We start from the raw sequence: 12,020 nt of genomic DNA on the forward strand, positions 1-12,020 counted from the left end.
ATTGTATTTACTGAGCGCTTACTGTGTGCAGAGCACTATACTAACCACTTGGGAAGTACGAGTTGGCAACATATAGAGATGGTCCCTACCCAACAGGGATTAAGACTGTGAGCCCCACGTGGAACAACCTGATCATCTTGTATCTCCCCAGCGCTTAGACCAGTGTAAGACTTTAACAAATATTATTATTATTATTATTATTATTATTATTATTATTAGACCACGCTGCTTCTTGCAGCTGTATCAGGTGCCTATTGTGTGCAGAGCACTGTACTGAGGACGTTGGGTACAGAATGCCGTACCAGGCACCTATGGCATGCAGAGCACTATGCTGTATATTTGGGAGGGTCCCATAGGATTAGAAGACAACCCCTGCCCTACTGTGTGCAAAGCACTGCACTAAGCACTTGAGGAAGGACAACAGAGTTAGGAGACACAGTCCCTGCTCTCAGAGAGCTTCCAGGCTGTGGTGTGAAGAGCGCTGCACTAAGTGCAACTAAGTTGTTGCCAACTTGTTCCTCCCAAGCGCTTGGTACAGTGCTCTGCACACAGTAAGCGCTCAATAAATACAATTGAATGAATGAATGAATGCTGGGGAGAGTGGAACAGAGTTAGACGTGATCCCTGCTGTAAAGGAGCTCCTGGTCTAGTGGCCCATAACTTCCTCGTTGAGGGAGGGGATGCCTGCTCCGGAGTGACCACAGTGACCCAGGCGGGGATCTCAGGAGGTTCTGGCCCCGTATGGTGAACGTCGGGCTCCAGCCCGGCCCGGGTTCAGGTGAAGTGTCGGGGCTCCTGGCCCCAGGAGAGGCAGCGGCGGCCAGGCCCAGGGCCCCTGGGATTCCACGGCTGGAGGTTGATGCCTGTCTTCTTGTTTTGTTTCATTGTCCATCTCCTCCTTCTAGACTGTGAGCCCGTTGTTGGGTAGGGGTTGTAGCCATCTGTTGCCGAATTGTACTTTCCAAGCGCTTAGTACAGTGCTCTGCACACAGCAAGCGCCCAATAAATACGATTGAATGAATGAATGAATTGTTGCGGAGACCTGGCTCCCCCCAGCCCCGTGACACCCCACTAACTCCCTAGCTTGGCCGTTGGCCGGCTGCCTCCTCTGGAGGCTGGCCACATGGGGATCCCAGTCTCCTGGGTCCCCCTCAAGACTGCTGGAGCAGACAGACAGAAATGCTTTTAGAACAGTGCCCAGCACTTAGCACAGTGCTTTGCACATAGTAAGCGCTTAATAAATGCCATTATAAAAAAAAACAAAATAAACTGCACAAGAGCCATCTGGATTGCTCTGGCCCTGGTGTGGGGTATTTCATTCACTCATTTAATTGTACTTATCATTCATTCATTCATTCAATCGTATTTATTGAGCACTTACTGTGTGCAGAGCACTGTACTAAGCGCTTGGGAAGTACAAGTTGGCAACATGTACCCAACAGTGGGCTCACAGTCAAGAAGGGGGAGACAGAGAACAAAACAAAACACAGTAACAAAGTAAAAAGAATGACTATGTACAATGAAAATAAATAAATAAATAGAATAATAAATATGTACAAAAGTATATACATATATACAGGTACTGTGGGGAGGGGAAGGAGGTAAGGCAGGGGGATGGGGAGGAGGAGGAGGGGAAGAGGAAGGAAGGGGCTCAGTCTCGATCGCTTACTGTGTGCGGAGCACTGTTCTAAGCGCTTTGGAGAGTACAATTGTGGCTCAGTGGAAAGAGCCCGGGCTTGGGAGTCAGAGATCGTGGGTTCTAATCCCGACTCTGCCATTTGCCAACTTGTACTATATGTTGCCAACTTGTACTTCCCAAGTGCTTAGTACAGTGCTCTGCACACAGTAAGCGCTCAATAAATACGATTGATTGATTGATTGATTGATTGTCAGCTGTGTGACTTTGGGCAAGTCACAATATCTTTGTGCCTCAGTTACCTCATCTGTACAATGGGGATTAAAACTGTGAGCCCCATGTGGGACAAGCTGATCACCTTGTATCCCCCCAGGGCTTAAAACAGTGCTTCGCACATCGTAAACCTGCTGTTGGGTAGGGACCATCTCTGAAGAAGCATGGCTCAGCGGAAAGAGCCCGGGCTTTGGAGTCAGAGGTCATGGGTTCAAATCCCAACTCCACCAACTGTCAGCTGTGTGACTTTGGGCAAGTCACTTAACTTCTCTGGGCCTCAGTTCCCTCATCTGTAAAATGGGGATTAAAACTGTGAGCCCCCCGTGGGACAACCTGATCACCTTGTAACCTCCCCAGCACTTAGAACAGTGCTTTGCACATAGTAAGTGCTCAACAAATACCATCATTATTATTAATATGTGTTGCCAACTTGTACTTCCCAAGTGCTTAGTACAGTACTCTGCACACAGTAAGCGCTCAATAAGTACGAGTGAATGAATGAATGAATAGTAAGCCCGCTGTTGGGTAGGGACCGTCTCTATATGTTGCCAACTTGTACTTCCCAAGCGCTTAGTACGGTGCTCTGCGCACAGTAAGCGCTCAATAAATACGATTGAATGAATGAATGGATGAACAAGAGAAGCAGCGTGGCTCAGTGGAAAAGAGCACGGGCTTTGGAGTCAGAGGTCATGGGTTCAAACCCCAGCTCCACCAATTGTCAGCTGTGTGACTTTGGGCAAGTCACTTGACTTCTCTGTGCCTCAGTTACCTCATCTGTAAAATGGGGATTAAGACTGTGAGCCCCACATGGGACATCTGATCACCTTGTAACCTCCCCAGCACTTAGAACAGTGCTCTGCACATAGTAAGAGCTTAATAAATGCCATCATTATTATTATTATTACCGTCATTATTATTAGTATTACTATTAACAGTAAACAGAGACATTCCCTGCCCACAGCAAGCTTACAGTCAGAACAGGGAAGGTCCCTTCCACCTGAAATGTCTGTTTGGTGCGGGACGGAGCCACCTGGCCCACTGGCCCCACCTGGGCTGTGCCAGATGAAGGAGATGCCCTCTGGGTCTGTCGCCTTCCCTGTTTTACCCTCCCCTGCCCTCCCTGGGACAGGCGTGGGCACGGTCTGCACTGGGCATCCTGTGGGGCAACCAGCATGCAGTTCCTCCCACGGTCCTGGCACCCTGGGGGAGACCCCCAGGCCAGTGCTCTTTCTACTAGGCCATACTGCTTTCCTACTTGCCCCTTGAGATGAAGACTTGCCCCTTTTGCAGAATGATTTAGCGAGAAACCTTCTACGTGTGGGTTTTCTGTGATGCCTAATGAGTGTATTCACGTCGGTCCTCTTCGATGTCACCAGGTATCAGAGCAGGCTGAAGCTGATCCGTGCAAAGGAGAAAGACAGAGGGCACTACACAATTGTGGTGCAAAATGAGGATGGTATTGCGAGCTACACTTTTGAGCTTCGGGTTCACGGTAAGATTTAGGGGCAATGCTTCCGGTCCGGGGCTGAGAGCAGGGCAGCTGCTCCCCATCCAGTCAGCCAATCGATGAATCAGCAAGATTCCCCGAGCACCGGCCATATACACGGCATTGTACTAAGCGCTTGGGAGAGTATAACAGTAGCCAGATGCGTGTTCCCTGCACTCAGGGTGCTCATGATCTACTATGGGTGGCTGGCAAAAATTATTTACAGGGATCTTATCTACTAAATCTTTTACATCATACTCTCCCAAGTGCTTAGCACGGTGCTTGGCACATAGTAAGTGTTCAGTAAACACCATTGATTGGTTTATGAATTGACTGCAGTACTCTACACACAGTAAGAGCTCAGTATATATGATTGATTGAAGTAGATAATAATCATAACGATGGTATTTGTTAAGCGCTTACTAAGTGCAAAGCACTATTCTAAGCGCTGGGGAGGTTACAAGGTGATCAGGTTGTCCCACGGGGGGCTCACAGATTTAATCCCCATTTTACAGATGAGGTAACAGGTCCAGAGAAGTTAAGCGACTTGCCCAAAGTCACACAGCTGACAGTTGGCGGAGCCAGGATTGGAACCCATGACCTCTGATTGGGTGAAATAGCTGAACAATTAAATGTAGAGATAAAGATAAAAGGATTAAATCAGTTGCCTGCGTGAGTGCTGAGTGTAGAAATAAAATGAGGAAGTGTTGAGGGTTGATATGACTGGAGTTGTAGAAATTAGTCTAGCCTGTAAGATTCTTGAGGGCAGGGATAAAACCTACCAGCTCTATTATACTGCCTTCTCTTATACGCTTAATATAGTGCTCTGCACAGTTAAGTGTTCAATAAATACCATTGACTAATTCAGTCAATTAGGGAAGGTTTCCCGGGGAGACGGGTTTTTAGAAAAGCTCTGAAGGCTCACCTTAGTCATGGCGCTGGTGAGTTTTTTGTGGGGCTAGTTCTCAGTGACAAGCTCAGAATAGAGCACACGGGCTCCCCATTCCCCACTACCAGAAATGGCGAGTTCCAAGGGAGTGGAGAGTAACTATCTGGGGAGGTTCGGCTCCATGCTTGCTGGCCACTGGCTCCCAGAGAGCCCCGTTCCCGAGGCACTGCCAGTCTCTGCTCTTTTTGCGTCTCGCTGCAGTTCAAGCCCCTTTCCTCTTGTTCGGTCCTCGGCAGAGGGGGAGAACAGCTGGTCTTATAGGGCGGGGGTGGTGCTTGTATAAATGTGGGGTCTCTCCCCCCAGCACAGGGCCCTTCACGTAGTGGGTGCCTGGCACAGCGCCCTGCTCAAAGTAGGCATCCAGCATGGCGCTCCGCCCCAGGCCCAGTGCTGAAAGCCGTTCCCTCCCCCCACCCCTCTCGCTCCATCTCTCCCTTCAGTGCAGCCTCCATCTTGGATCTGGTGGACGACCCCCACGGCTCAGAGGGTCGCCAGACTGTCCTCTTTGTCACCGAAGGGATCCCGCTACCCGACATCGACTGGCTGGTTTGCGGGGACATTAAAATGTGTGCAGAGCAGCCCACAAAGCCTGACCACTTCCTCTTCCCCGGTCCTGGTCAGAGGGTCTGCACCAGCGGTCTGAGCCCCACGGTCCCGGGGGTTGGAGGGGTATGCGTTTTGAGGGGCCGAGGGATGTTGGGGCCGCTGAGGGTTTCTGTAGGGGACTTAGGCAGGAGCTGCGGCCCACTGGGGACTTAGTGCAGCTCCTGGCCTGTTTTCTTCTCTGAGATGACCAGCAGAGTGTGCAGGGACCAGCAGGGGTGTCGGGTGTGGTGGGGGGAATGCTGGATAAATCCTGCCTCCCTCCTGCTTCAGCCTCGGCCTCCCTGCTCTCCCCAGGTGCAAAAATGAGACCTTGTGGACCCTCCTGGTCACCGACGCATCCGACATCACCATGGTGGCCCACAGGGGCGACCAGGACACGATTGAGAGTCAGCTGACCTTCCAGCAGGTGGAGAAGACCCCGTTGGTTCGCTGCCTGGCCAAGAACCACCTCGGGGACGTGACACGGGAGCTGAAGCTCAAGGCCCCCGGTGAGTTGGTAGGGGACAGTGGCGGGGGCGGGGACCGCCGGGGACCTCCGCCCAAATCGGGAACAACGTGTAGCTCCGCCTTGCAGAGAGCCACGGGCCCATTGGGCCCTGGATGGGAACAGTGCCGACGGGGCCGACGTCTGGAGCGGGGGCTCCCGTGTGAGGTAAGTGGGTAGGCGGGAGGTTTGGACCCTTCCTTCCCGCCCGGGGCCGTGCTGACCCTCGGAGTTCTCCACCCCCAGTCCTGTGCATTGAGGTGAACCTAGTTGCTACCGTCCTGGTGCCTCTGGTTGTGATCGTCTCCTTCATCATGATGGGCATCAGGTGGAAACAGGTCAGCTCCCCCCGAGCCCCGACCCCCTGGGCAGAACCCTCCCACCTCCTCTCCACGGGGGCCGACCGGGGTCTCTGCTCGGCCCAGCCTCCCCGGGCTGACGCCCCTCTCGCCTTGCAGAGGCTGCGCTATGGTATCCGATGGAGGTACCTGGGGTCCATGAGCCGGAACCGCCGCGAGTCGTTCTGCATGGAACTGGTGCTGGTCCCCTACGACTCGCGCTGGGAGGTTCCGAAGGACCAGCTGGTACTCGGTACACGGCGGCCGCCGTGCCCCAGGGACTCCTGCCCCACGCAAGCGGCCTCAGGGGCGAAGGCGACGGGCTAGCGATAGTGAGGACTAACAGTGCCTGTATGGGCCGTTTAATTCATTCGTTCAGTTGTGTTTATTGAGTGCTTACTGTGTGCAGAGCGCTGTACTGAGTGCTTGGAAAGGCAACAGAGACAGTCCCTACCCAACAACGGACTCACAGTCTAGCAGGGGGAGGAAGACAACAAAACAAAGCAAGACAAAGCAAGTAGACGGGTCTCCTCCTTCCCCTCCCATCCCCTTACTGTAGGGGTTCCTCAAGGGTCGGTCCTCGGTCCCCTTCTGTTCTCTGTCTATGCTTACTCCCTTGGGGAACTCATTCACTCCCACAGCTTCAACTATCATCTCTATGCTGATGACACCCAAATCTACATCTCGGCCCCTGCTCTCTCACCGTCCCTCCAGGCTCGTATCTCCTCCTGCCTTCAGGACATCTCCATCTGGATGTCTGCCCGCCACCTAAAATTCAACATGTCTAAGACTGAGCTCCTTATCTTCCCTCCCAGACCCTGTCCTTTTCCTGACTTTCCCGTCACTTTAGATGGCACTATCACCCTTCCCGCCTCACAAGCCTGCAACCTTAGTGTCATCCTCGACTCCGCCAACTCATTCACCCCACACATCCAATCCGTCACCAAAACCTGCCGGTCTCATCTCCACAACATCGCCAAGATTCGCCCTTTCCTCTCCATCCAGATCGCTACCTTGCCGGTTCAATCTCTCATCCTATCCCGACTGGATTACTGCATCGGCCTCCTTTCTGATCTCCCATCCTCCTGTCTCTCCCCACTTCGGTCTATACTTCACTCTGCTGCCCTTACAGAAACGTTCTGGGCATGTCACTCCCCTCCTCAGAAATCTCCAGTGATTGCCTGTCAACCTACGAATCAAGCAAAAACTCCTGACTCTCAGCTTCAAGGCTCTCCATCACCTCACCCCCTCCTACCTCACCTCCCTTCTACCTCACCTCCCTTCTCTCCTTCTCGAGTCCATCCTGCACCCTCACCTCCTCTGCCACCACTAACCTCCTCACTGTGCCTCATTCTCGCCTGTCCTGCCGTTGACCCCCGGCCCACGTCCTTCCCCTGGCCTGGAATGCCCTTCCTCCACGCATCTGCCAAACTAGCCCTCTTCCTTCCTTCAAAGCCCTACTGAGAGCTCACCTCCTCCAGGAAGCCTTCCCAGACTGAGCCTCCTTTCTCCTCTCCTCCTTCCCTCCACATCGCCCTACCTCCTTCCCCTCCCCACAGCACTTGGAGATATTTGTAGAGAGAAGTCAGGTGAGAAGGGTATGATCAGAGAGAGGGATTTCAGACTCGGTGAGGGTGGAGATATTGCAGCGGTAGGAGATGACGAGGTCGAGGGTGTGACCAAGTTGGTGAGTGGGCGAGGTGGGGTGGAGCAGGAGGTTGGCTGCGTCAAGGAGAGATAGAAGGCGGGTGGCAGAGAAGTCTCCAGGGACATCCATGTGGATGCTGAAGTGTCTGAGGATCAGAGTGGGCATGGAGAACCTGTGTTAATGGAGAACCCTGTACTAAATGCTGCGTAGACTCAAGACCGTCAGATCGGAAACAGACCCTGCTCCTCGTAGTCTACGAGGGACGGAGAGTGGGGATCTGTATTCCCGTGCAACACTCCTGCCCATGCACATCCCGACATGTATAAATCCACACCCCCATAGGCACATGCACACTCATCTCCGCACACACGTACGCACACGAGCCCGCCGACCAAGTCACAACCCTGCCGGAGGGGCCCCAGGAAGGCAGGCAGGCAGGAAGCAGTGGGAGGGAGGCGGGGCTGGCTCGTTCTTGCTCTGACCAGCCCTGTCGTCCACAGGTCGACTCCTTGGGTCCGGAGCATTTGGACAGGTGGTTGAAGGCACTGCAAACGGACTGAGCAAGTCCCAGCCCGAGACGAAGGTGGCTGTGAAAATATTAGGATGTGAGTGACTCTCCCGTTGCCCTTGGGAGCTTTCATGGTGCATGGCAGGGGGGGACCTACTGAGAGCTCACCTCCTCCAGGTGGCCTTCCCAGACTGAGCCCCTTCCTTCCTCTCCCCCTCATCCCCCTCACCATCCCCCCATCTTACCTCCTTCCCTTCCCCACAGCACCTGTATATACGTATATATGTTTGCACATATTTATTACTCTATTTATTTATTTATTTGTTTTACTTGTACATATCTATTCTATTTACTTTATTTTGTTAGTATGTTTGCTTTTGTTCTCTGTCTCCCCCTTTTAGACTGTGAGCCCACTGTTGGGTAGGGACTGTCTCTATATGTTGCCAACTTGTACTTCCCAAGCGCTTAGTACAGTGCTCTGCACACAGTAAGTGCTCAATAAATACGATTGATTGATTGATTGACCGGGTGGGCCCTCCCTCGGAGACCCAAAAGGAGTCGCCACCCTTCTCTCTCCGTCCCCCTACCCTGCCGGGATGAATCCCCTGGGATTGACTCACTCTTCTGGGGTGCAACAGGGTGGGTGGGTGCTGCTGGTTTCCCCAGCTCCTCGCCTCTCCGGCTCAATCTCTCTCGTAATGGTATTGATAAAGGGCTTACTACATGCCGAGGGCTATGCTGAGCGCTGGAGTAAATTTAGGATTATCAGGTTGGACACAGTCCCTGTCCCCCTGAACGGTTAGGGGGAGCAGGAACCTCATCCTTATTTTACTGATGGGGAGGTTGAGGCCCAGAGAGGTTCAATGACTTGTTCAAGGTCATCCAACAAGCCCCTGTCCCCTCCTCATATGACACACCCAGCCCACTCTCCTGGACTGAGTTTTTTCCACTTCTGGCCCCTCAGCTTTCCACTGACCAGCTGTCCTGTAGCTGGCTGGCCTCTCCTCAACCACCATCCCCTCTCCCGTGCCGTTACGTGCCCCCGCCCCTCATTCTCCCCAGCTGAAATAGCCTCCCCACTCCCATCAGAGCCCTTCTCCTGAGCCCCCCTCCTCCAGAAAGCCTCCCCTGACTATCCACGCCCCTGCTGCACACATTCCTCATCCCACCTTCCAGCCCTTCCTCCTCCCTAGGGCCCAGGTCTGTCTGTCTTGGAGAAGCATTGTGGCTCAGTGGAAAGAGCCTGGGCTTTGGAGTCAGAGACCATGGGTTCAAATCCTGGCTCCGCTACTTGTCAGCTGTGTGACTTTGGGCAAGTCACTTCACTTCTCTGGGCCTCAGTTCCCTCATCTGTAAAATGGGGATGAAGACTGTGAGCCCCTCGTGGGACAACCTGATTACCTTGTATCTACCCCAGCTCTTAGAACAGTGGTTTGCACATAGTAAGCGCTTAACAAATACCAACGTTATTATCATTATTATCCCAGCTCCCCCAACTGTCAGCTGTGCGACTTTGGGCAAATCACTTAACTTCTCTGTGCCTCAGTGACCTCAACTGTAAGATGGGGATTAGAACTGAGTCCCCCCCTCACCCCCCGCGGGACAACCAGCAGTGTGGCTCAGTGGAAAGAGCCCGTGCTTTGGAGTCAGAGGTCATGGGTTCAAATCCTGCCTCTGCCACTTGTCAGCTGTGTGACTTTGGGCAAGTCACTTCACTTCTTTGGGCCTCAGTTCCCTCATCTGTAAAATGGGGGTGAAGACTGTGAGCCCCTTGTGGGACAACCTGATCACCTTGTAACCTCCCTAGCACTTAGAACAGTGCTCTGCACATAGTAAGTGCTTAATAAATACCATTATTATTATTATTAACCTGATTACCTTGTAACCTCCTCAGCGCTTAGAACAGTGCTTTGCACATAGTAAGCGCTTAACAAATATTATTATTATTATTATTATAGGGAGAGTTCATGTAGAACAGCCCCCACCACCAGGGAGAGCTCCTTGAGAGCAGGGCGACCACCTTACATTTTTCCTGCAATGCCCTCAGCCCCTAAAAGGGAGCGCAGCCGAAGCTGGGCCCCCAGCCCCAACGCAACTGCTCTGTGCCACTCACGGTGACCATCGTAATACGGGGAACGATAGTCAACTCTCAGGGACTGCTTACGTGCCACTCACGGTGACCATCGTAAACTGTCAGGGACTGTTTCTCCACCATGTCTCCACCTTCCCTTTCCTGTTCTCCCTTCACCCCTTGTCAGCCCCACCCCGAGACCGGGAAGGGTGAAACGACTATCCCGTTGCCGTTTATTGGTGGTCTGGGGTGGGGGAGGTGCGGAAAACTATTGGAGAAAGGTTCTCTCGTCCCACATCTTGGGGGTCTTGTGCATCTCTGTCACCACGGTCTCCCCTCTTTGTGGCTGTGGGGGCTCGCCTTTCACCCATCACCCTGCTCTAAGACTGGTGACCTTCAGCCAGTGCTCTGGGCTCATTAAGTGGCCACCATTAAGTGGCTGGGCTTGGGTCATAGAGTCGAGTGGACGGAGAGGCCTCTGTGTGCCGTGAAGGAGTGGGGCAGTGCTTGGAATTACTGAGTACTGACTGTGTGCACAGCACTGTGCTAAGTACGGTATAACAGAGTTGGTGGATACGATCCCTGCCCACAAGGCGCTTGAAGTCTACAGGAGACGGGAGATATCGGGGAAATTTGTTTTGCAACATCCTGAGGGCTGGGAAGCTGTGCAGTGGGGGACCCCTGGGGGACCCCTGTTTTTCTTGACCCCAACAGCCACGTCTCGATACAGCAAGAGGCAGGTCCTCTTGGTGGAGCTGGACATCATGATGCATCTGGGCCCCCATCTGAACGTTGCCAACCTCCTGGGAGCCTGCACCCAATCAGGTGGGTGTGGGTGGCCTGGGACGTGCTCCGGCACGTCCGGGGCCGAGGGATGACTCGGGTGGAGGGCTGGGGCTCTGTAGGTGCACCCCTGCCACCCCACTCACTTGCCATCGACCCGGCCTCAGGACGCATCTACATCATCATGGAGTACTGCCTCTATGGCGATCAGGGCGACTACCTGCGCAAGAACCGCAATAGGTTCCTGGCTGTCTACTCGGAGAAGACGGAGGAAGAGCTGGACACCTTGAGCCCCGACAACAAGAGCACCATTAAGTGGGTTAGGGCGGGGCATGCTGGGTGTCGCCCTGAAACCAGAGGGGGTGGGGCCGTGTACTGATTGCCCTCCTGAACGCCCACTCTCAAGGCCGGGAATAGAGACGGGAGTGCCAGGGGTGTTGGATCGTCCAAGATGGGTCACTGGGGGAGAGTCAGGAATTGGGAGGGGAGAGTCAGGGGTTGGGTGGTCTGTGCTGGGTCACTGGAGGAGAGTCAGTGGTGGAGACGGGAGAGTCAGGTGGGCTGGCAGGTGCTTCTCAAGATCTGGTGGTCCCTGGGCCTCTGTTTCTGTAAATGGGGGCTTTCCCGGGGCTGGGGAGGAGTCAGGAATCAGTGGTGGGAAGTCTTTTTGCCAAAGTGGGAAGGAGGGGCAGGAAGTGGCCCCGCTCTGTAGAATCCCCGACCAATGACAGGCCATCAGGGCCAGCCCCCTGCCCCCTCCATTAAGACCTGTTTCCTAGATGAATCTTTCCCTCAGAGGGTCTGGGTCCCCTTCTAACACTTCTCTTCGGCCGATGCAGTTACGCCTGTCTCACATTTGAAAAAAAAATGGGACGACGCGGATGTGATGCAGGAGGTCGGCACGCAGAACGTGTCCAAGTTGGAGAGGAAAGAATGGTCCGAGTACATGGACTTCCATAAATCCCTGTGCCCCGACAAGAAGTCCATATCGGGTGAGTGACGGTCCCTGCGGCTGTCGGGTGGAGAGGTGGGCAGGGGGCAGCACATCAAGGTGAAGGGCTGAAGGCATTACCGGTGGAGGCTGGCTGGACAGAAAACACCGAAAATGCCAGTCAATTTGGGGGCTGCGGCACGTGGCCCGGGATCATTTGTTCTGCCACCTCGGGAGCCAAGTCCTCTGCATGGGCGTGGGAGTTAGAGGATCTGGGTTCTAAGCCCGTCTCTGCCACTTTCCTGCT

The 12,020-nt window shown here is 53.7% G+C and overlaps 1 protein-coding gene across 1 annotated transcript in view; it reads left to right on the forward strand.

The window, feature by feature from the left end:
• The window catches only part of LOC119943426 (platelet-derived growth factor receptor alpha-like), a 75,533-nt gene that overhangs the window by 30,772 nt on the left and 32,741 nt on the right, over window positions 1-12,020 (forward strand). Inside the window, 10 exon segments of the mRNA XM_038764399.1 lie at window positions 3,286-3,401; window positions 4,790-4,910; window positions 5,245-5,438; window positions 5,681-5,772; window positions 5,893-6,025; window positions 7,921-8,025; window positions 10,714-10,824; window positions 10,950-11,097; window positions 11,622-11,713; window positions 11,715-11,774. Of these exon segments, the coding sequence (XP_038620327.1) occupies window positions 3,286-3,401; window positions 4,790-4,910; window positions 5,245-5,438; window positions 5,681-5,772; window positions 5,893-6,025; window positions 7,921-8,025; window positions 10,714-10,824; window positions 10,950-11,097; window positions 11,622-11,713; window positions 11,715-11,774 (1,172 nt within the window).

The sequence above is a fragment of the Tachyglossus aculeatus genome, chromosome 22 (assembly GCF_015852505.1).
Source record: "Tachyglossus aculeatus isolate mTacAcu1 chromosome 22, mTacAcu1.pri, whole genome shotgun sequence".
NCBI lineage: Eukaryota > Metazoa > Chordata > Mammalia > Monotremata > Tachyglossidae > Tachyglossus > Tachyglossus aculeatus.